Source organism: Rana temporaria, chromosome 3 (genome assembly GCF_905171775.1).
Source record: "Rana temporaria chromosome 3, aRanTem1.1, whole genome shotgun sequence".
Classification (NCBI taxonomy): Eukaryota; Metazoa; Chordata; class Amphibia; order Anura; family Ranidae; genus Rana; species Rana temporaria.
This window is the reverse complement of record NC_053491.1, coordinates 289,947,966-289,973,402: the sequence shown is the minus strand read 5'-3', so window position 1 is coordinate 289,973,402 and position 25,437 is coordinate 289,947,966. Positions and strand designations below refer to the sequence as shown.

At 43.6% G+C, this 25,437-nt stretch overlaps 1 protein-coding gene across 2 annotated transcripts in view; it reads right to left on the bottom strand.

Moving 5' to 3' along the window:
* Window positions 1-25,437, bottom strand: part of GABRA1 (gamma-aminobutyric acid type A receptor subunit alpha1) — a 254,921-nt gene that overhangs the window by 51,973 nt on the left and 177,511 nt on the right. For both annotated transcript variants that reach the window (XM_040344730.1, XM_040344729.1), the window contains exon 8: window positions 1,755-1,907. In XM_040344730.1, coding sequence (XP_040200664.1) covers window positions 1,755-1,907 — 153 coding nt within the window. The remainder of the gene's footprint in view (window positions 1-1,754; window positions 1,908-25,437) is intronic.

Below are 25,437 nucleotides of genomic sequence, written 5' to 3'. Positions count from 1 at the left end.
CCAGCGTGTTTGCATGCTACACGTGCGGAGCCCGCCAGGAAGTCTGCACGGCACTGTGCTAATCACAGCCAGGGAGATATTACCCGATCTCTGCAGCCGAGCATCGGGACAATGTCTCCCTGGCTGTGATTAGCGCAGTGCTGTGCAGACTTCCTGGCGGGCTCTGCACCATGCAAACACGCTGGAGCTCATCCTTAGTGACAGCAAGTGGGAGTTAGTGATCCCATCCCTTCCTAAGCACTGCCACTTAACCCATGCCCCCAGCACTGCCAGTCTGCCACTGACCTCATCCTCCTAATGAAGGACTACAGGTCCCAGCATTGGCCCCTCAGAGCTGAAGATGTGACATGCTCCCCCAATGGGGGAGTAGGAATCGGGTAGGTCAGTGTAGTGATCAGGTAGGTCAGTGTAGTGATCAGGTAGGTCAATGTAGTGATCAGGTAGGTCAGTGTAGGGATCAGGTAGGTCAGTGTAGGGATCAGGTTAGTGTCAGGTATTTCAATGCAGCAATCAATTAGGTCAGTGTAGGGATCAGGAAGGTCGGTGTAGTGGTCAGGTAGGTCAGTGTAGGAATCAGGTACAGTAGGTCAGTGTATTAGTCGGGTAGGTCAGTGTATGTGCAGTTTTTACCCCAGATGTGTTGTTCAATGGCATTAGTTCATTTTTTTTGGAGGGGGGGGGGGCCCATACAGCATTTTGCTATGGGGCCCTGAGATTTCTAGTTACGCCCCTGGGCCTAGATTCACGTACGGCCGATCTACGTTGCGCGGGCGTAGCGTACCGTATTACGCTACGCCGCCGCAACTTAGAGAGGCAAGTGCTGTATTCACAAAGCACTTGCCTCCTAAGTAATGACGGCGTAGCGTAAATGGGCCGGCGTAAGCGCGCGTAATTCAAAGTAGGCTGTAGGGGGCGTGTTGTATTTAAATGAGGCTTGACCCCATGTAGATGCATGGCCGAACGAACGGCGCATGCATGCTCAGTATCACGTCGTATTTACGCCCAAAGATACGTCGGCTCAATGCCTGTGTCGTGAACGTAATTTACGCACAGCCCTATTCGCGTACGACTTACGCAAACGACGTAAAAAGATACGCTTGTTCCGACGTCCATACTTTGCATGGGATGGGCCACCTAGAGACCAGCTTTATCTTTACGCCGGCGTATCTCTAATGTAAACAGCGTAACTAATTGCGATGGGAGCACGTACGTTCGTGAATCGGCGTATCTAGTCATTTGCATATTCTACGCCGAACTCAGCGGAAGCGCCACCTAGCGGCCAGCGTAAATATGCACCCTAAGATACAACGGCGTAGGAGACTTACGCCGCTCGTAGCTTAGCCTAATTTAAGCATATCTGGTTTCCAGAATACGCTTAAATTTACGACGGCGCAGATTCGGACTTACGACGACGTATCTACTGATACGCCGACGTAAGTCTCTGAGAATCTGGCCCATAGTGTCAAAATACTCATTCACAGTAGCGCAATGATACAGGAACATAAAAATAGGAATATTTAAAAAATAATGTCCATATTCAAAAAATGTCCATATCAAAAAACTCATAAATCAAAAGTTAATTGTAAAAAATTGGTGCACATCTTCCTAAAATATACAGTATATGTGTCATAGCAGGTATATATTCTGAGCCATGATTTTTTTTAATGTAATAATTAGGTTTAGCAGCATTTAGAAACAACATATGTCCAGCTCCTCAATGACAGCCATGTAAATATCAGCTTCTTAAAACTTACCAAACACAGTTCTTGCAGGAACAGACTCTCTGTTGAGCCAGAAAGACACTTGGGATAGTATAACTGTCATAATGCATGGCAGGTAGGTTTGAATTACAAAGTATCCAATCTTCCTTTTTAAGTGAAAGTGGGTTGTCATGACAACATATTCACCTGGAAGAAAAAGTATATTTTTAAAATACAAATTTTAAATACAAATTTTGTTATTGCATTATGTACACTTTAAAACATGAGCTGGACAAAGAAAGACAAGCATGCAATGATAATTGTACAATGATTTTTTCGGTCAATAAGAGGATACAATGTAGCACACAGAGTACCCAATTTGATCAGTCAGGTTTCTAGAATTTTAACACTGCAGATCTGGAAAGTCTCATGTGGTTATCAATTTTACCAGTACCTGTCATCAAATATGAAGCATGGTTTTTAAATTATTCAATGTTAGGCTCCAAAAGTATTTAATGAAAAGGTATCCACTTTTACAATATATATATTTTTTGGACTGCTTGGAATTACTGCTACAACAGAAGTATGTTGAACCTTTTGCTGACCATGGTATGGCTACAGCACAGATGCCCAGTTCTGGGAGGGGGCGTTCTATGATGACCCCTGTGATCTTGCCCATTGTGGAGCACAGCGGCGGCATGCTCTTTGATCACTGTGTCCTCCCTTTGTGTGAAAGGGACATCTACACTTATAACCAGGGCACCGATTATCAGTGTCCTGATTATCAGTGCAGTCCCAACAGTGCCCACCAGTGCTGTCAATGAGTGCTCATCAGTGCTACCTATCAGTGCAGCATATCAGTGCCCAACAGTGCCACCAAATCAGTGCACATTAGTGTTGCCTCATCAGTGCAGCCTCAACAGTGCACATCAGTGAAGGAGAAAAATTACTGGTTTGCAAAATTTATAACAAACTATGAAGCAGTTTTTTTTTTAAAATGCCCAGTGGTTATTAAATGCCACCAAAAGGAAGCTCTATTTGTGTGAAAAAAATTATAACATTTTCATATGGGTACAGTGTTGCGCAGTGATTGTGCAATTGTCATTCAAAGCGTGACAGCACTGAAAGCTGAACATTTGCCTGGTCAGGAAGGGAGTAAAAGTGCCCAGTAGGCAAGTGGTTAAAGCTTTTTTGGTCATACTTTTCTTGCGAGTCACAGGAGTACATTTACCTTTCTTCACCTGTGACCCAGAATAAGTTGATAGAAGGCTACTGCCTGCAATCAGCTAATGAGGCAGAGCCCCGCCAGGCTCTGAAATAAACCCAACAATGGTCTTTAGATCCACCCGGCTGCATGATAAAAGCTCGCTCCACTGCTAATTATGTGACTGAGAGTCAGAGATGGGTTTGCCAACCTCCTCTCTAGCCCAGCACTCCAGTGAGTATTCAAGGAATATAGTAGAGCAGCTTATCTCAACCAGGGTGCCGCGGCACCCCAGTGTGCTGGCCTAGGTCACCAGGGGTGCCATGTCATCTTGGCAGAGAAAGGATGTCGCATGAGACCGAGATCCCCAATCCTCAGCTGCTCTGTCAATCGGCACTTCAGGAGCTCAGCCAGAGTGTGTTTACACATTCTAAAATGAAAGAGGAAGCTGTGCCCTCTGCCTCTCCCTACAGTGAAGTACCCGGCAAGGAGAGTGAAAGTAAGTAATGGCAATTCTCAAAATGTGCATGTATGTGTGTGTGTGTGTGTATATATATATATACAGTATATATATATATATATATATATATGTGTGTATGTGTATGCATATATGTGTGCATGTATACAGTATGTGTGTGTGCGTGCATGTATGTATATGCATGTGTGTGCATGTGTGTGCATGTATGTGTGTGTGCACGCATCTGTGTGTGTATGTGCATGTTTTTATCTGTGTGTGTGTGTGCATGTATTTATATATGTGTGCGTGTGTTTCTTTATATGAGTATACATGTGTGTTTACATACATGTGTATGTATTCACATTACTTTTAATCCTGAACCCCTATGTCTGTACGACCAGAACAGATTTTTTTATGGCTTGTTCATAATATCAACCACAAAAGGCAGTTCCTCTGAAAAGTGATCCATGCTCAGATTGCTTTTCAGAGGCATTTTACAGGCAGTGAACAGGCAATATGTTGCCTCCTCACCTCCTGTTTTAACCCCCTAATTACATCAACACTATGTAGCAACTGTGTGCAGTGCACACAGTTGTGGGGTGGTTGCAGCACAGCACCATTCACCTGGGGTATACTTTCAGCCACAGCCACAGCATGTGTACCCCCCAGCTATTTTTTTGCAGCTAAAGGGGAAGCAGTTGGGGTGGTAAAAATGCAGCTAAAGCACATGGTTTTATCGCCCCTCAACCACACATGAAAGCAAGCCCTTGTTCCCATCTGTGCAGCTGCAAATTCATTTTCGTGGGCTGCCCCACAGAAACACAGGGAAAAAAATGTCCTTATCATTTTTTTCTTCTTGCGCCAATACATCTTACTGACATCCCTGCATGTCTGGCAAAGAGCAGTGTGTTTGTCTGCATGTCAGGAACATGCGCAATTTTGCAATTCCATGAATCACCATAATGTGACCCAAGCCTTAGACTGGGGTGCTTTGAGACTGAAAATACTTTAGAAGGTTTCCCCGACTGGAAAAGGGTTAAGAAACATTGGAGTGGAGAGAAGTGACTGACAGTCACTCTTCCCCACTCCAAGCAGATTGAGAGCTGAATGGTCATGTGAGCAATCCTGCAGCATAGAGGTGAGTATGCATGCTTGTTTTTGTTTTGTTTTTCATAACGCTATACTTCTCTTTTAAGGCCCCTTTCACACTGGGGCATTTTCCGAGCGTTATTCGAGCAAAGCCTCATCTGCAATCCCAATGTGCTGGTAAAGCACCGCTAAGACCCTAATGTTTTAGGGCGTTTTTGAAGTGCCTCAGTGTGAAAGGGTAAGGCGTTTTTACAGTGCTTTCAATTCATTTCAATGGAGAGGGGCGTTTTTTAGCATTTTTTCAGTGCCCAAAAGCTGCTCCAAAGATGCTGCTTGCAGGACTTTTCTCAACGCCCCGCCAGTGCAATGCCTCAGTGTGAAAGGGTAAGGCGTTTTTACAGCGATTTCAATTCATTTCAATGGAGAGGGGCATTTTTGGAGCATTTTTTTCAGCGCCCAAAAGCTGCTCCAAAGATGCTGCTTGCAGGATTCAGTGTGAAAGTGTCCATTGAGATGCATGGAGAGCGTTTTAATAGCGCTATTTTTAACGCTAAAACGCTGTAAAAATGCTTCAGTGTAAAAGGGGTCTTAGGGTAGGTCAATTTTTGCACTAGATATAGACAGGTCAGAAAAACATATTTTTGTGACTGCTGTGTATGTGCAAATGTACCAGTGTGCCATTTATGATGCCCCTTAACTAGAATATGTCTCTAGGGTAAATGTGTTTGCATAAATCTGTGTTGCTTTATCAAAGGTTACCTTGGGACAGGTTTTAACTGTAATTAAGATGCTGTTGCTTGGACATGAAATAGCCGGGTCAGGTGATACTTTGCTGGATCCTTGGACAGGAACGTGTAAGTGCTAAACGTTAACAGCAACAGTGGGGTAGATTCAGGAACGATTTAAGCTGGCGTATCCATAGATACGCCGCGTAAATTCAAAGCTACGCCTGCATATCTATTTTCTGTATTCAGAAAGCTAGATACACCGACATTAGCCTAAGATACGACTGGCATAAGTCTCTTACGCCGTTGTATCTTAGGGTGCATTCTCACGCTGGCGAGGTGGCGCTTCCGTAGTTGTCAGCATAGAGTATGCAAATTACATACTTACGCCGATTCACAAACGTACGTGTGCCCGGCGTTCGTTTTTTTACGTCGTTTGCGTAACTCGTTTTCGTCGTAACGTTGCTCCTGCTATTAGGAGGCGCAGCCAATGTTAAGTATGGACGTCGTTCCCGTGTCGCGATTTAAAAATGTTATGCTGTTTGCGTAAGTCGTCCCTGAATGGCGCTAGACGCCATTTATGTTCACGTCGAAACCAATGACGTCCTTGCGACGTCATTTACCGCAATGCACGTCGGGAAATTTTAGGGACGGCACATGCGCAGGACATTTGGCGCGGGAACGTGCCTAATTTAAATGATCCACGCCCCCTACCGGATCATTTGAATTACGCGTGCTTACGCCGGCCCCTTTTACGCTACGCCACCGCAAATTACGGAGCAAGTGCTTCGTGAATACAGTGCTTGCTCCTGTAATTTACGGCGGTGTAGCGTAAAGACGATACGCTGTGCCGCCGTATCAGTGCGCGCCCCGACCTGAATCTACCCCAGTATTTGTAGCTGCTGACTTTTAAGTTTTTGTATACAGGGTGAAGTTCCTTTTAAAGATGCCTAATTCCTCACATCCTTGTAAATATAAAACCCATGCCATAGAGAACCTTACATTCTCTTAAGATCCCTGTGCAGCATTACAAGAAATATTTTCACTTTTAGAATGCAAAACCTAATGTGCATGCAGTTTACTCCAAGGCTTGCTTTCTTCAGATAGCAGGCAAAAACATTGTTCCTCAATGTAAATACTACATATTAAAATATACAGTATATAATAATAGTGGTACTTAGAAATCCAAAAGTGCTTTGCTTTTATAATAGTCGTTTATATCCAATTTTGGTTACCTGTTTCCTATTCTTAGTGCCTAGCTTATTTGGCACAATGCTGAACCCAGCAGATCACTAGTTCCTGCAGTACTTGAGGTGCACACATCAAATATATAGCATTATTTAGGTATCTAGGTAGGACCAGGAGCATTACTCTCACTAGGAGTTTATCTGACAAGCATGGGGGAGGTCATGTAGAGCCTACAGGCATTACACTTAAAATAAACGTCTGTTTTTAAAATCTGCACAATGATTTGTAATATTGTGGGGGTGTCTGAATGTATGGGAACTTTTATTGGAAAGGTAAACTTAGCCTTTTAAATTTCCTTTAGCCCAGGTTCACACTGACAGCGTGTTAGGAATTGGGAGCTATTTCAGAGCCATCTGTGCGGGTTGCTTATTGCATCTGGGGCTCTTTCTCCAAGTGGGACTTTTTCTATAAGTGGAAGCACTTCTGACTCACCCCTCTTCTCCACCCCACACTCTATATATATCACCCTCACTTCTATCCTCTCCTTATTACTGCACTCACCAACTCATGCTAATTCTAAAGTCAAACTCCCAATACTTCAAATCACTGGAGCATGTCCCCTCACATAAATCACATTCCCACATTACCTCCCTCACCCTTCTGCTTCTCCTATGGTGATGTATCGCCAAACCATGGGCCTCCTTCATCTAACTGTGCTCAACGCACCCATTACCCTACACCCTCTGGATGCAGCCGCAATGCACAGAATCTAGTTCCCATTTCTCTTCTTCCCAAGACCAGACTTACTCACTCTGTCTGTAACAAACTCATCTCCCTCCACAATCTCTTTATCGCTAACTCGTTTAATCTACTCACCATTACTGAAACCTGGCTTCACGAATCCGACACTGCGTCTTTTGCTGCTCTATCCCATGGTGGTCTTCTTTGGACTCACTCCCCCAGGCCCAGTGGACGCAAAGGAGGGGGTGTTGGAATCATATTAGTCTCACATAGCACCTTTCAGGTACTTCACCCACCTCCCTCTCTGTCACTCTCCTCATTTGAAGCACATTGCATTCGTCTCTTCTCCCCATTTTCTCTAAGGATAGCTGTGATCTACCGGCCCCCCGGTCCAGTATCCTACTTTCTTGATGACTTTTTTGCCTGTCTACCCTACTTTCTCTCTTCTAAAAACCCCAAATCTTTCTTGGCGACTTCAACATCCCTACTAACACTCCTGCAACTTCCAAACTTCTCAGTCTAACCTCCTCCTTTGACCTGAAGCAATGGATACATGCTCCTACTCACTCTGAAGGCAATACCCTTGACCTTGTCTTTACCCACCTATGCACTCCATGTAACCTCTCCAACTATCCTTACCCCCTCTCTGATCACTACCTTATTAATGTCACTCTCTCCCTCTCCTCCGCTTCCTCTCCCTCCAAATGCCTAACAGTTACTCATAGAAACCTTCACCATATCAACCTCTTCTATACTCTGTGACTGACCACTTCTATGACAAAATTGCACCCCTGTCCTGCACCGACCTAGCCACTTCTGTCTACAGCACTTCACTTCTAGCATCACTGGACATACTGGTCCCCCTCACTACACGCAGAATAAGGCCCCCGTCCCCTTCAACCCTGGCAAACAGATGATACTAGAAGTCTGAAAAAACATAGTCGTGCTCTCGAGCACCAGTGGCACAAGACTAAGTCCCAAGAAGACTTCGTCCAGTATAAATCTTCCTTCCAAATATACAATTCCAGCCTCCTCGCTGCCAAGCAGACCTATTTCATCACCCTCATTAAAAACGTATCATCCCGTCCCCGTCAACTCCTCTCTACCTTCAACTCTCTCCTTCGTCCCCCATTGTCTCCACCCACTAACTCACTCACCGCCCAGGAGATTGCCAATAACTTCAATCAGAAGATTGATACAATTCACGAGGAGAACTCTACTGCTCAGATACCTTCCATGCTTCACACCTCATGTCCACAGGCACAGTCATTACTTCCCTCTTTCAACCCCACCACTATAGACAAGGTCGCTAAATTACTTGCTAACGTCCATCTTACCACCTGCGCTCTGGATCCTGTTCCCTCACAAATGCTACCCTCTGGCTCTATTCTACACTCTCTAACCCACATCTTTAATCTCTCCCTCTTTTCTGGCATCTTTCCTAACTCTTTGAAACATGCACTAGTCAGCCCCATAAATAAAAAGCCCTCACTGGACCCATCCGAACTTGACAACCTACGCCCCATCTCCTTGCTCCCCTTTTTATCAAAACTCCTGGAACGTCTAGTCTACAACCGACTGAGCGTCCACCTTGCTGATAATAACCTTCTTGATCCCCTTCAGTCTGGATTTCGTCCTCAAAATTCCACAGAAACTGCTCTCCTAAAACTAACAAACAAAATACTAACGGCCAAAACTAAGGGACACTATTCTGTACTCCTACTCCTGGACCTCTCTGCTGCCTTCGATACGGTTGACCCTCCTCAAAAAAACTCCACACCTTTGGTCTCCGTGACTGTACTCTTCGCTGGTTCTCTACCTACTTATCCAACCGCACCTTCAGCGTTACTTAAAACTCTACTTCCCCCTCTCCTCTTCCATTCTCTGTTGGGGTCCCCCAAGGTTCTGTTCTTGGACCTCTCCTATTTTCAATCTACACCTCCTCCCTTGGTCAGCTGATAGGCTCCCACAGCTTCCAATACCACCTTTACGCTGATGACACTCAAATCTATTTCTCTACTCCTCAACCCACTCTTTCATTCTCCTCACGTATCACTATTTTACTATCAAATATATTAATTGGATGTTGCACCACTTCCTCAAACTCAATCTATCCAAAACGGAACTTATCATTTTCCCTCTCCACGTGCCTCTTCCCCTGATCTCTCTATCAAAATTGATGGCACAGCTATCAGCCGATCCTCACATGTCAAGGTCCTAGGAGTAGTCCTGGACTCTGAACTGTCCTTTAAGCCTTACGTTCAATCACTGTCCAAATCTTGCCGCCTCAACCTTCGCAACATCTCCAAAATACACCCTTTCTAACCAATGACACCACAGAACTCTTAATTCACTCTCTGGTCATCTCTCGCCTTGATTACTGCAACTCCCTCCTCATTGGCTTACCTCTGCATACTCTAACCCCCCTTTAGTCCATCATGAATGCTGCTCATCCACCTTACCAACCGCTCTGTCTCTGCTACTCCCCTCTGTCAATCCCTCGACTGGCTTCCGCTCACCCAACAAATTAAATTCAAACTACTAACAATTACCTACAAAGCCATCCATAACTCTGCCCCCAGCTACATCAATGACCTAGTCTCTAAATACCAACCTAATCGTTCTCTTTGTTCTTCTCAAGACCTCCTGCTCTCTAGCTCTCTCATCACCTGCTCCCATGCTCATCTCCAGGACTTTTTCAGAGCCTCTCCAAGCCTATGGAACTCCTTACCCCAATCTATCCATCTATTTCCTTCTCTATTAGCTTTTAGAGGATCCCTGAAAACCCTCCTCTTCAGAGAAACCTACCCTACCCATACCTAACAATTGTACTTTCATTTGAGTCCATCTGATCATCCCCCACAGCTAACTACCCTTTGTTCCACTTGACCCTCCCTTCTAGATTGTAAGCTCTAACGAGCAGGGTCCTCTGATCCCTCCTGTATTGATTTGTATTGTGACTGTACTGTCTTCCCTGATGTAAAGCACTGTGCAAACTGTTGGCACTATATAAATCCTGTATAATAATATGTCTATACAAATTGCACCCTGAAGTCCCCAAAAGTAGTACATGAACGCCTTTGCGGCATCACACAGATACAGACAGTGCCATTGCTGGCAATAGCTGCTAATTTTGGCATGCAATTTGACATGTCAAACTGCATGCCAAATCGCATCAATGTGAACCTAGGCTTACTCCTGTAACTTTTTAGCATATTTGTGAACATTTTAACAGTTCATTTATATGATTTTTTTTTACTCTCATTTCCTGTTCCTTTAAGCAAAATGAATAGTTAATAAGACAAAAATCCATCTGTGTGATACTGGAAAATCACATTTAGTCATCATGTGTTTAAACCGTTTTGTTCAATAAAAATAAAAAGGGGGAGAGGGGGTGGAAATCAGATATGAATCATCAGGCATTGGCATCCAGAATAAGTGATATAAAAGAAATAACTTTTGCTTCTAGAAAAACTACAATCCTGGAAATGTGTTTTTAAATGTAGATGATAGATAAGAGAGCACATATTTCTCTCCTAAAAGAACCTGAATTTGTGTAAAAAAATCATGTCTAGACATTGCCAGTGGATTATGCACAGAGCATTTCAAATACATTATTTTACTTCCAGCCTAGCAAGATGATGGTATTTGTGTTCTAATGGCAAGCTAAAGGGAGAAATGTGACACAATTCTAATATGCTAAAATATATTATAGTTGAGTGCAGATTTATTACTGCAATCTAGTTCTGTGGAGAATTTACAAGAAATTGTCTAGACAATGTTAGCAAGGTAACAAACTATTTAAGTAATTGCTTCTTTATATATGAAAAAATTTGGGGATAGCCCATAGGAGTTCTAAGAGGGAGGAGGGGAATAAAGAGAACTGCGGTAATAACCTATATTTAGTAAACTTTATTGACGCTCCAAAAAAATCCAATAGAAAAGGTGAATAGACAAACAGCACAGGATCATTAATAATAGGGCAGCATAGCCTTTTAAAAGTACATACACACAGGTTCTCTCAAAACACCACATGCACTCAGGTAATCAGGACATATTCTATGATAATGTCATTGAAATCCCTGAGGAAGTCCATGCCACCTAGTTAACAAAACACATTGGTGAACCTGTTTTTACATACTCTGGGTCTCTCTGGCACCATACACCCTGCCCTTCTACAGACAGAGTCCCTGCCACAATCCAGATGGCCCTGCATGTCAGAGCTTTCAGGGACCTCCCTCAGACACCTGCCCTGACCCAAGCTGCCACCATCCTCTGTACCTCACATTTCCAAGTGAAAAAGAGTGTGGTGACCCGTGGGTGTCACAGCCGGAGCTGAGGCTATCCCGGAGTAATTGAGGATATCTCATCCAGATCACACTGATTTCAGTCCGCCGATGGTCAGTCCGCCCCTGGTCACACATCTTAACTGTCTTCTAAAGGTCAAATATTTTTTTTTTTAGTTTGGGATAGAGTGGTGATACATTAGAACACCTGTCCGTTTTGGGTTCTAGTTCTGGTGACCCCGGTGATACACTGGGATTCCCTCACTTTGGAGGAATTTCCTCTCACTTCCTGTTTTGGCTATGGGACAGGAAGTGAAGGGAAATATCCCCAATGGTACACAGATGGCAAAAAAAAAAAAACTCAGACGGGTTATAACCCTCTCTTATTTTATCCAACATGAAAAAAAAAGTTTGATTTTATTTACACTTTAAAGCTGAACTCCAAGCATAAGAATGTTAATTTATGTACTTAAGAATTAATAAAAAAAAATGACATTTATTTTTAAATGTAATTAGTGTAAGAATATAAATCTGATTTGATTTCAACCTCTTGTAACTCTCTGTAGAGAGGCATTCAAACTGGAAGAGGAACAGGCATCTATCGGAGCCAATCAGGTGGCCTGCATGCACATTTTCTGGCAAGAAATGCTTAAAGGATCACTTTTACACTTTTACATGGTATAGAGACAGAATAGTTAAAGCGGATTTCCGGCCACAATTTCACTTTTGAAATATAAATACCCCTGTATACAAAAGCTTAATGTATTCTAGTAAAGTTAGTCTGTAAACTAAGGTCCGTTTTGTTAGGTTGTTACAGCATTTAGACACTTTATAAAATAGAAATGACTGGGGCCATCTTAAGTGTGGGCATCATGAAGCCAGACTGTATGACTTCCTGGATTTCAGCCTTGCAGATCTCGCACATGTTCAGTGCTGCACAAGCAGTGTAATGGACAGTACAGGTGCTAAACCTGATCTGAAACCTAAGTCACATGATTCTTCGAGACTGGGGAGTGCACAGACTCCTGGAAAGTTACACCCACTACATTCCCATGAGTCTGTGCGGTGTAGGTTAGGAAGCTTAAGCACCTAGGTGCAGGAAGAGGGAAGATTAACTATTCTGCCTAGCAACAACACTTTGAAGGCATCTAAAAAAAAAAAATTCTTAAAGGACTAATGACATTTTTTTAAAACTACTGATGTAATGTTATATTTATGGGTGGAACTCCACTTTAAATGATACCTTTTAAAAACGATTGAAAAGCAATTCAATTCAATCATATATTGTACCTTGGTTTCTACTTTTGTTTCTCTGCTCTTCACTTCCTGCTTCTCTGCACTGTTCATGTGACCATAGTGATTAGAACTACATTTCCCAGTATCCTTTGCAGTTTAAAAAAATCGGGCATGAGAGCTCTCTCACAGTTTTTGCATAAACTGCACACTATACCTCCTACTATACCGCCCACTATACCTCCCAACGATGATTATTCAAAGCTTCTAAACACACACACAAAGCCATACATGCTTCTCCCAGTCTTCTTCCCCTTACAGTATATTACACTGACTTTAAGATTTTACATTATTTTTGAGCTTGTCTGCAAGGTTTTCTCCGTTCAGGTGCCGCTTGCAGTAAACTCACAGTGTATTGTGTTCGATATGGAAGTTTTACACTTAGCAAGGGGGCGGGGTCCAGACAGGGCAGTGGTTTCCTAAAACAAAACTTATTGGAAGAGAGGAGGTGCTGGGGTGTTACAGACACACCCAGTAATTCACACCTCCTTGCTGTCTGGATTCTCTGGAAGACGTACACAACGTGCAGACGCAGATATGTAGTCTCCAGAGCACGTTTGTCCACACAGCATGAATCCCTCGCTCTGCTATGCTTTTCTCAAACAGACAACCAGGAAGTGGGGAGAACAGAAAAGCCATAGATCACTCAGTGAGCTAAAACGAACAATGAGGGCATGAAAACAGCACTGCACTAAGGTAAAGTAAGCTATTTAGCTAATAACATTTTTTCTTTACTGACCCTTTAAAAAAAAGAAAGGTGACTTAATCTGTCGGCCTGCTACTATTGACAAATCACATGTTTGGGGCAGAAAAGTGTCCAGACTGTGTTCCCTAATTGTGGTATAGTAAAAGTCATGTTATCATCCTGACTATGCTGTTTGTCAGGGCTGTGTAAATCTCAAGACTAGGTGGACACAAATGCAAAAACCTTGGTAGGTAACCCATCCCCAGTTTATACATTTTATTGGGGTATTTATCTGTTTCTTGGAGTTCAGCATTAACTCTATTACAGTTGTAAATGCAAGCAAACAAGACCAGTGCATTATGGAGTACATTATGAATTTGCATTGGTTGTTTTGGGTTACTGTACTTGGCACTCTTAATATTGAACAAAGGTCAGATAGTCTGGCTCTCTTGTCCTCATCCCTGACTGCCAACCATTATTCTGCATATGTAAAAATTACAAGAAAGAGGATAAAAGCAGTGGCAACAGCCATTGGGCAGACCTTTATAAGTCATTATAGCTTGTCAATAATATTGAAAGCCCCTTACCAACTTATCCGCAAGTTATTAAATCTGAACTATCGGTTATTGGTGGACTACTCTTAAACCTGTAGCCTAAATTCCAGTTTAAAGAAAGGTTCTAAAGCAGCCATACATAGATCAAAATTCAGCTAGTTCAGCAGGAACTGGTCATATTTCAATCCATGTATGGACACCCTGATTGTACACAAATTGATTTATCGGTTGACTTGTGTACAACAGCCTGTCAGGTTTTTCCATCGCAATTTGTTCCGGTGGTTATACCTGGCAACACTAATCATTGTGTTCTTCTGGCAGGGAAGGCTCCCCACCAGCAGAACACAATAGCATTGTCCACTACACTGCACTGTCCACTACACTGCACTACACACTACACTAACCACTGCACTGACCACTACACTACACTGTTCTCTACACTAACCACTACACTACACTGACACCAGACCTTTTTTTTATTTATACTGACTCTAAATGCTTGTCTTATCTCTCTGGCTGGCTGGCTGCTCCCTCCCACAGACCGTATCCACCCCCTCACCTGCAGCTTGTATCTTCCATAAGTCCAGAGGAGAGGGGGGAGCCTGGAGGAGGTGAAGACAGAAGCGGTATTCACAACAAGGTGGAGGCGGAGGTGGGACTCCAGGACCAATACACTCTACATTAAACTCTACTGACCACTACATTGCACTGACCATTACACTGCACACTACACTGACCGCTACACTACACTGACCGCTACACTACACTGACCACTACACTACACTGACCACTACACTACACTGTCCACTACACTACACTGTCCACTGCACTACACTGTCCACTACACTACACTGTCCACTACACTACACTGACCACTACACTACACTGACCACTACACTACACTACACTGTCCAATACACTACACAGTCCACTACACACGCCACTGCACTGATCACTACACTACACTGACCACTGCACTACACTGCACTCTACACTACACTGACACCAATCTGTCTTTTATTTATACTAACTGCTTGTCTTATCTCTCTGGCTGGCTGCTCCCTCTCTCCAGACCGTATCCACTCCCTCACCTGCAGCTTTCATCAGTCTGGAGGAGAGGGGAGAGCCTGGAAGAGGTGAAGACAGAAGCAGTATTCACAATTAGGTGGAGGTGGAGGCGGAGGCGGGATTACAGGAGCAGCCACAATCCCCTATAGGCCACCCCCACTGCGATCACCTAAAGGCCAGCCCAGCTGCGATCACCGATAGGCCAGCTCAGCCAAAGCCACCACATATGATACCATTCGCCGAATCACAGGGTGCCAGCCGCAGTTGAGCTCAGGGGCACAGGAAGTAAATGTTAGGGGGACAGGGCCGGCAGTGACACATACTGCCTGATGTGGGATTTTGCCCCTAAATGTTGTGCCGGGCCACGTCCCCCTCCGCACCCCCCACACTAAGCCACTGGCAGCCAGTACACTTTAGGTCCCTTTCACAAGTAGAGGAGCCTGCTCCGATCAGCAGGGGATCTGTGAGTGAGACAGATGCAGCTCAGTTTATGCAGAGCAGACATGGGCAAACTATACTGAGCTCTATGGGTGGCTCGTGTAAATGGACTTTGCTGTCCATTTAAATCATGCTAGCTCCAACTCGGTCCACCAAAACGGAAAAGGATGCAGTTCTTTTTTTTTGTTTTTATTTTACCAGATCTGATTGGACCTAGAAGTAGGAAGGTGTAAACAGACACAAATCCGTTTACACCCTTCTGTCAATAGGGCTGCATAGACCTTTCTGATCAGGTCTGCCTAAACAACTGACCAGAGGACCTGATCGGAAAGCCTGTGTGAAAGGGGCCTTATCAGACAAATATTTAATTAATAATACAGTCATTCTTTATTTTAAAAATTATATCATCATTACCACTAACATATTAATGTATGTTGTGAATTGCTATCAACAAGATAAAAGCAACTGATCATTTCTATTGTCCTATTTTTCTAGATATATCTAATATGACATGATTCAATGTCCCCCAAATGAGACATGTATGGAGAAAATATATAGGCTACCACTGCTGATCTCTCTGGTATGAAAGCCAATTCCTGACTTTCATGCTTATTCAATGTTTTCAATACTTCTTGAGTTACTGACCTAGAACAAGTATGCAGATTTGTTTTAACTTTAACCTGCTGCATGCTTGTTCTAGGAAAGTATTTCTCAAAATGTTGATGCCAGAGACAGGAAACCATTTTCCAAAAAAAGTCAGTTATCACCACATTTTTAAAATTACCATATTTTTCTCACTTGTTTCCATGCATACCTGATTGCAAGACTTGACATGCATTATTGCCAGACCAAGTGATGTCAACCTTGTGGAAAAGAAAAAAACTTGCTCTACTTTTTCTAGATACATTTTTTTTTTTTTTTTAATTTAGCCCACACTGCAATGGAATACCAATAAAACGTCTTTATTGTAACACAGACAGATGCAGTCACAGGAATGAACAGAAGGTTTCAAGGGCTTAGTCATAACAGGGGTCAAACTGTGTGGGTGGGGTTGAAATAGGTGAAAACACACCCATTCACAGCCAAATCCAAGAGAAAAATAAAAATGAATGCAAAACAAAGTGACAATAACCACCAGGCAGAGACAGAGACAATAAACAACAGACAGAGACATCAGTTAAAAAACAATTAAAAATAAGCTGAAACAACCAAAAAGAAATCCAACCTGTATCAGAGATTTCTGGATAGGGGTTATCCGAGGTGGATGATTGATGAAGCCTATTCCATTGCCAAAGCCCACCTCAGATCACCCCTATCCAGAAATCTCTGATACAGGTTGGATTCCTCTCTCTTAAATAAACCATCACTGCTGCAAATCTGTCTAGCTCTTAAAATTGCCAAACAGGAATGCCTTTACTAGTATGCTTAGGGTGTCTGGATTGTGCAACTAGCAAGGAGTTACCAGAGAGATGTTTTCTGAAAAGGTCTGTTACAATCATAGGCGGACATCCAAAAAATATACCTCCCTTTTAGCTACGTGGCTGGTGAACTATATTATTCTGATTATTATTGTTTACCACATCCCTCCCGGCCTATAGCAGATTGACGGCAATGCGAAGGGATCGGTTATCCTGACTCTGCGCCCCAGGAGGTGTGCAGAGTGGCGATCGGTGGAGCGGTGTGTCTTTTCCAACACATTGTATCTCTGATCTTGGTAAAGAGCCTATGACATAGGCCCTTTACCATATGATCATCTGTGACCAATCACAGCTGATCACAGTGTAGAGGAGAGCCGATCAGCGGCTCTCCTGACAGGGGGATCTGCACTGCACAATTAGCACAGTCTCGGGGGGCGTGGCTACCGCGCTGCTGAATGGCCGCATGAGCTCATAGCTCCTCCGTAGGACCGGGAACAGCAACGGCTAGAGGCATCACCGACGATCGGCACACAGCACAGAGGCTTCAGGAGAGGGGTGAGACCTCCGCGATGGCCAGAAAAAAGAAGGAACCCGCCGGGATTAAGAAGCTCCCACACTTCTTCCTTCCTATGGAGCAGACGCATGTACAAGATGGCGCCGGCGGCTGCTCGCCGTCCGCCTCCAGCAGCTCATCACGCTCCTCACAGAGCCCTGCATCGCTCGGAGCTACTAAGGCTTCTCAGCCCAGATCACCAGCGGCTTCTACTCCTTCCATGCAGAGCCCTGCTAAGTCCAAACCCAGGCTGTCGGCTGGCTCATCCCCCATAGAGGTAAGCCTCAGTTGCAACTCGGCTGACACAACCAGGGAATTATCTGACACATTTAACTCCTTCCCGGCCACAGCTCAGCCTGTCTCTGAAACAATATTAAAAGATATGCTGGTGTCTCTCCGTGCATCGTTGCAGACTGACATGCTGAAATGTGTAGCTGATTTTAAAGCTGAAGTGCATGAATTGGGAGGGAGAGTTGACAAAATAGAGAACAAGATGGGTGAATTTGCTGCTTCCCACAACTCCCTCATAGATGCACATAATGAGCAAGATGACCAGTTAGAGACCCTCAAAGCCAAAGTCGCAGACCTTGAGGACCGCTCAAGGAGGAATAACTTGAAACTTAGGGGTGTCCCTGAAACTGTCTTGAACACTCATCTTAATCAGTATGCCTGTGACCTGATCCATGAGGTTTTACCAGAGATTCCTGCCTCTGAAGTGGTAATTGACCGAATACATCGCTTACCAAAACCGTCTTACCTTCCTGATGACGTTCCGAGGGACGTGATAATGAGGGTGCATTTTTACCATGTCAAAGACCAGCTTATGGCGAACTTTCGTAAAAAAAACGCATATCCCTGAGCGTTTTTCTCGACTTCAAGTGTATGCGGACCTGTCGCAGTACACGCTGCAGAAAAGAAAATCACTCATACCTATTACCAAGGCTCTCAGGAACCATGACATCATTTATCGCTGGGGTTTTCCCACAAAGCTTACCATTACCTACAACAACACTACCTCTGTGATAACATCTTTGGAAGAAGGTTTAGCTTTACTTAGCTTTACTTCGCTCATGGGATATCCTTCCCGAGCAGGAACCGCCATCTCGTCCACCTCAGTCCAAGCTGGATGATCAGGAGATGTGGCATACCGTTTCCCACAAACGCAGACAGAAAAGCCGCACAACCTAATTACCTCTGGCCACTAACCCAGAATGAATAGAGATCACTTTGCCCGGTCCGCTAAGACGCTAAGACCACAATGTCCCTCCCCCTACTATGGTGCATTTCCCCTGCACTCAGATTCCAGCTGGGATCGCTCATGTTTTTACTACTTATCTGTTGTTTTTTCGCTGTTTTTTCTTTTGTTTCTGGTTTTGTTTTGAAGCATCGCTCTGACACCTGTGGAAAAGACTTGGTCGGTCAACAAATCATCACCCTGGTCGCTGGCTCTCCTGCAACCCCTGCATGCCTGAATATCAACCTGCTCTTGATGGCTAAAGGTAAAGTGAGCATTCTTACCCTACCGCCCACATGGTGATTAAAATTACTTCATTCAATGTGAGGGGGCTCAATCACCCTGCAAAAAGAGCATCTCTCTGGAGGGAATCTCTTAAATTAGGGAGTGACTTGATCTGTGTACAAGAAACACATTTTCGGGAATCTGCCCTACCAACCTTGAACCATAAACAATTTCCTCACGTATTTACCGCATCAGCACCACAGAAGCGGAAAGGGGTCCTCATTGCAGTTAAAAACTCTGTGGCATTCTCCCTCCACGATTCTATCCGAGATCCTAATGGCAGATTTCTAATACTTTTGTGCGACATCAATAACAGTCCCTTTACGATTGTGAGTGCCTATGCTCCAAACACTCACCAGCTACGTTTTGCAAACAAATTATTCCGCAGACTTTCGAAGATTAGACGGGGACAACTGGTGGTTTGCGGGGACTTTAATATCACTGCTGATCCTCGCCTAGATAGCTCTTCTAAATCAAAACGCCTTCCTTTGGCACTCCAACCAACGCTCCATAAGGAGGACCTCTATGATGCCTGGAGATGCCAACATGGCAAAGAACGTGACTTTACTTTCCACTCCGTACGCCACAACTCGTACTCTCGGATCGATATGATTCTAGTGGACAAATTACTTTTGCAGGCTGTATCTTCCTCCAGTATCCATGATATTACGTGGTCGGACCACGCCCCGGTTTCCATATCGATTCTGGAGAAACACACACCCTCTCCTGCATATGTTTGGAGGGTTAACTCACAACTTTTCAATTCTGAACAGAATGTTATAGACATTTTCTAAGCATTTGAAAGAGTACTTTCAGTTAAACTCTCATTCAGTTTCCAACCCTTCTGTTGTCTGGTGCGCTCACAAAGCCTTTATAAGAGGCATTTTCATTCAGATGTCCTCACGCATTAAAAGGCAGAGGTCATTGCGGCTCGATAGCTTATTGAGAGATATAAGGTCCCTTGAGTCTTCTAATAAGACTAATCCCTCCCAATCCTCATGCATGGCCCTGTCTAGACTTCGAACAGACCTCCGTCTGCTGTTAATAGAACAGCATGACAAACACCTTAAAGCCCTCAAACTGGCACACTATTCCTCTGGCAATAAAGCAGGCAAATTCCTTGCTAATCGCTTCAGAGCGAAGAAGCTTCAAACTAAAATTGGGCATCTGATAGATCCAAACACGAAACAAAAACTTGTTAACCCCAAACAAATTGCCGACGCTTTTGCATCCTACTATGGTTCCCTATATAACCTAAAAGATGACCCTAACACCCCACAACCTAATATCTCTGATATTCAATCCTTTCTGGCTTCGCTACAACTCCCTACTCTTACAGATGCTCAGCTAGAAGCGCTTAACGCACCTATAACCCCCCAAGAGATCACCAAAGCGATCCACACTTTGCCGGCTGGTAAGTCGCCTGGGCCTGATGGCCTATCGAATGATTATTACAAGCGCTTTCAAGACATTATCACCCCGAGTCTCTCCTCGGTGTTCGCAGCTGCAATGACCTCGGCCTCCTTACCAGTAGAGATGTTACAGGCTTATATAGTCACCATACCGAAACCAGGTAAGGACCCTACCCAACCAGCTAATTATAGGCCGATATCGTTACTAAACACGGATCTCAAATTATATGCGAAAATTATTGCCCGTAGATTGACTCCCATTCTCCCAACTCTTATCAAACCGGATCAAACGGGTTTCGTTACTGAACGCCAGGCGTCTGACGCAACCAGGAGAGTGTTGGGCCTAATTCATCATGCTGGGGCGAGTCGGGTGCCTTCTCTGCTGCTATCCCTGGATGCGGAGAAGGCATTCGACCGTATCCATTGGCAATATATGACCCAAACTCTCCAGAAATTTGGATTCACGGGACCAATTTTATCCGCCATACTAGCACTGTACACTACACCTTCTGCGAAGGTATATACCTCCAACATCCTATCTCGCTCCTTTACAATCTCGAATGGAACCAGACAGGGTTGTCCTCTGTCCCCATCCATATTTAATTTATTAATCGAGCCCCTAGCAGAAGCAATTAGAATGTCCCCAATGATCACTGGCTTCGAGTTTCAAAATAGCTCCCATGTTATCAATCTATTTGCAGATGATATAATCATTTTTTTTAACAAATCCCAATACCTCCTTAGCTGCAGCCCATGATGTCCTCACGACTTTTAGTGCCTTGTCCTATTACAAAGTCAACTACACGAAATCCTTAGTACTAGATTTAGGAGTAGACCCTGCCCTTCGAAAAAAAACTGCAAGCTTCTTTTTCTTATACGTGGAGCACCTCTGGGATTCCTTACCTGGGTATTCGTTTGGTTTCAGATGTCACAAAATTAGCGGACATCAATTATCCCCCTCTTATTGAAAAATTAACCAGGGATGCACAAAAAATGTCTAAATGTGAACTCTCCTGGACGGGCCGTTTAGCTACTTTTAAAATGTTTATGTTACCCCAAATTCTATACCTTTTTAGAACACTTCCCATGCCTATTAAAAAAACACACCTGGTCGCGCTTAATAAAATCTTGAAAAACTTTGTCTGGCAGAAAATGAAACCAAGATGTTCACATGCCCAACTGCTAAAACATAGGTATGCTGGAGGCATGGGAATGGTAGATCTGCGTGATTATTGGGTAGCTACTCACCTAACCCAGCTCAAAAATTGGTTTTCGATGACGTCAGACAAACTTTGGATAGATGTTGAAAGACAATGTAGTTCTACTCCCTCACTTAAGCATATGCTACTAGCTGATGCTTGGAAGCCGAGAACACTAAACCAATTGCCTCCCTCTACTCAGGCCTCCTTAGAGGCGTGGAGAATACTTTGCTCCATGAAACCCCCTCAAGATCAGGGAGTATCTTTACCTACTCCAATTAGGGTAGTGGAGCTCATAAACCCTAATGTATCTTTACAATCCTGGGAAAGGAACAGTATCTCAACCCTCCAACAATTATTAAATAATAATATTCTCAAGTCCTTTGTTCAGATCCAGTCTGAATTCCACATTCCTGCTACAGACTATTACCTATACCTCCAACTATCTCATCTCCTCAATTCCCTTGCCCCCCCTGAAATAACTTTATATAAACAGAGTTGGCGCTTCTTTACAGATGCTCCTTCCTCAATCAAAGGTACTTCCCTATTCTACAACATGCTACAGAGCAAACTTAATTTCCATAAATCCATTTTTTGTTTACCAAAAATGGGAAACAGACCTGGGGGAATCTTTTACCACCTATCAATGGCAGTCAGCTTTTAAGGCCATCTACCAAGCTTCCAAATGTGCTAACCATTGGGAACTAGCCCACAAAATTGCCCTGAGATGGTACCTCACTCCGTACAGACTGTCTAAATTTATAGCTTCATATTCCCCGTTGTGTTGGAGGGGCTGTGGGGGGGTGGGCCAGCTAATGCACATTTTTTGGTCATGTAGACACCTCACCAGCTTCTGGAACAAGGTGTTCTGTACAATTTCTGAAATTACGGGGATTATTACTCAACCTTCTCCCGCCTTAGCAATTCTCAATGTAGGTATAGATCTCTATCCCCCAGATTGCCGAAAAATTGTCACCCACATCCTATTGGCTGCTAGGCTGTTAATCGACAGGAAATGGAAATCCAACTTATCTCCCAACGTGTCAGAGCTGGTTGATATAGTGAAACAAAACTTTGCTTATGAGAACTTATTGGCGTATAAACATGGCTCTAGGCAAGTTTTTGACCGTCATTGGCAGTTGTGGACCCTCTGGGTCAAAAAACCGGTAAAAGTTAATTGACTGATTTTGCTGTTCTCAGGCCCGACCTCTCTCTCTCTTTCTACCTCTTTCTCTTCTTTTCCCTGACCGACCCACAGCTCGCACTTTGCATTCTAGATGCTTGTCGTACCAAGTCTGTTGTTTAGGTGTTATTTGGATTTTGACAAGGTACGTTTTTGTTTTTGTTTTTGTTTTGTTCCTTTTCCCTACCCTTCTCTTTTCTCCCTACCTTTCTCTATGTACACAGTCTGGATGATTCACTGAATTGTTGTTGACTGTGTCCGTAGCAACATGTACCATGCTCATCTCAGATTGTGTTTTCTAATGATTGCCTCCATGCACAATTATTGAGATTATATGCACTGTACACCGATTTTTGATGCTATGATACATGTTCTGTATTTTTCTAATCTTTAATAAAAAAAGAATGAAACAAAATTAGCACAGTCTCCATCAGAGGTGCCCACATCAGATGCCAATCAGTGCACATCAGATGCCAATCAGTGCACATCACAGATACCAATCAGTGCCTATCACACATGCCAATTAGTGCCCATCACATATGCCAATCAGTGCCCATAACACATGCCAATCAGTGTCCATTAGTAATGCCGGTCAGTGACCATTACATATGCCAATCAGTGGCCATCAGTAATGCCTGTCAGTGCCTCCTCATCAGTGCTGCCTATCAGTGCCATCTATCATTGCCCATCAGGGCTGCTGATCAGGGCCCACCATTGCCCATTAGTGTCCATCAGTGCCCATAATTGCTGCTTAACAGTGTCCATAAGTGCTGTCTATCACTGCCTATCAGTGCTGCATATCAGTGATGCATATGCATCAGTGCTGCATATTAATGCCTTCTCATCAGTGCCCATCAGTGCCACCTCTTTACAAAATTTATAACAGATTTGGTTCAAAAATGTTGGTCTATTTTTTAATTGTTTAGCAAAAAATAAAAAAACCCAGTGGAGATTAAATACCACCAAAAGGAAGCTCTATTTGTGGTTAAAAAAAATTCACATGGGTACAGTGTTGCATGACCGCGCAATTGTCATTCAAAGTGTGGCAGTGCTGAAAGCTGAAAATTGGTCTGGGCAGGAAGGGTGTAAAAGTGACCGGTATTGAAGTGGTTAAAAAGCTCAGAAATTGATCCAACATCCAAAAAATGTTCACTGACCACAAAGATAAGGTCATCTATGTAGTATAGGTATGCGATTATATGTGACCTAAATGGATTATGCCCTCCAAAGATATGGGTGCTTTCCCACCAACCCATGTATAAGTTAATCAGTGAGGGGAAAATGTTGCACCCATTGCTGCCCCACACCTTTTGGGTTAGAAAAATCCATAAAAAATAAATAAATAAATATATATATATATATATATATATATATATATATATATATATATATAAAGAAAGCAAATACTTTAGAACTTCAAGTATGTATAGGTAATGGTCAATAGACAGATTAGTGTAATATTTTAGATTCTGATTCCCAGATGGTGAGGTATACACAAATATAAACTCACCACATCACAGGTGACCCATGCATGGCCATTGTCCCATATCTTTCAGGTGATTTGTGTCTCTTAGAGCCCTTTCACACTGGGGCGGTGGGGGCGTCGGTGGTAAAGCGCCTCTATTTTTAGTGGAGCTTTACCGTCGTTTTCACTGCGCTATTCGGCCGCTAGCCAGGCTCCTTTAACCCCGAATAGTGATCAAAAAAGGATTAAAACTGCCCGCAAAGCACCGCTGCAGTGGCGCTTTGCCGGCGGTTTTGTCGGTGCTGCCCATTGATTTCAATGGGCAGGGGAGCTTTATGAGCTAGAGTAATGGAGCCGCTGTTTCAGGGCGCTTTGCAGGCCCTTTTTTTAGCGTTATAGCGCCTGTAAAGCGCCTCAGTGTGAAAGGGGTTTAAGATATCCACGGAGTTGGATGACTAAAGATTGGAGCTGTTGATCCAACGATTGGCTCAACCTCTCATTGAGGGAGCCAATCCCTGCAATCATTGGTCTACCCTGTAGGGGGCTAAGCCCCTTATGGGTTTTCAGTAAATTATGAAATGTGGGTAAAATAGGATGTTCAAGAATTAACACTTCAGCTTCCTTGTTGGAGAAGATACCTAAATGAACCCCTTTTCTAACCAATGTGGCCCCTCCCACGCCCGCTGTATCCCTGAGACACGGTGGATTGTGGACCCCAGTACTCCGGGCCTGGTGATCATGTGATCACTATGCAATCGCATGATCACAATGTCAACAAAGCTGTGTTTGGCCAACAGCTATCACATGGTACCTGGGCCAATCACAGCACCCTGTACCATGTGATTAGCGTTAGCCAATCACAGATCACTAGTGATAACAGCTGTCATGAATGGTTAACCCATTAATGAGAATTGAAAACGTTGCTGTTATGATGATCTTAATGGTAACAACAAACAAAATGTAAAAAAAAAAAAAAAAAAACTGGTCACACCCCTCTTAGTAGTACAGTGATACTATGGTGACACCGACTCTGGCACCGACTAAAGGTGACTCTGATGGAAGTATGTTAAAGAAAAAAGAAAACAATATTGAATAAAACATAAATTCTTTATTTAATATTTTAATAACATACTATCAACAGTCAGTATCCCTTAGACATGTGCACAGAAATTTTTTTCGTTTTTTTTTGTTCTGTTTCGTATCGTTCCGTAGGTTCGTTTCCGTTCGTTTTTCGTAAGACGCCCGTTTTCCTGTCCGTTC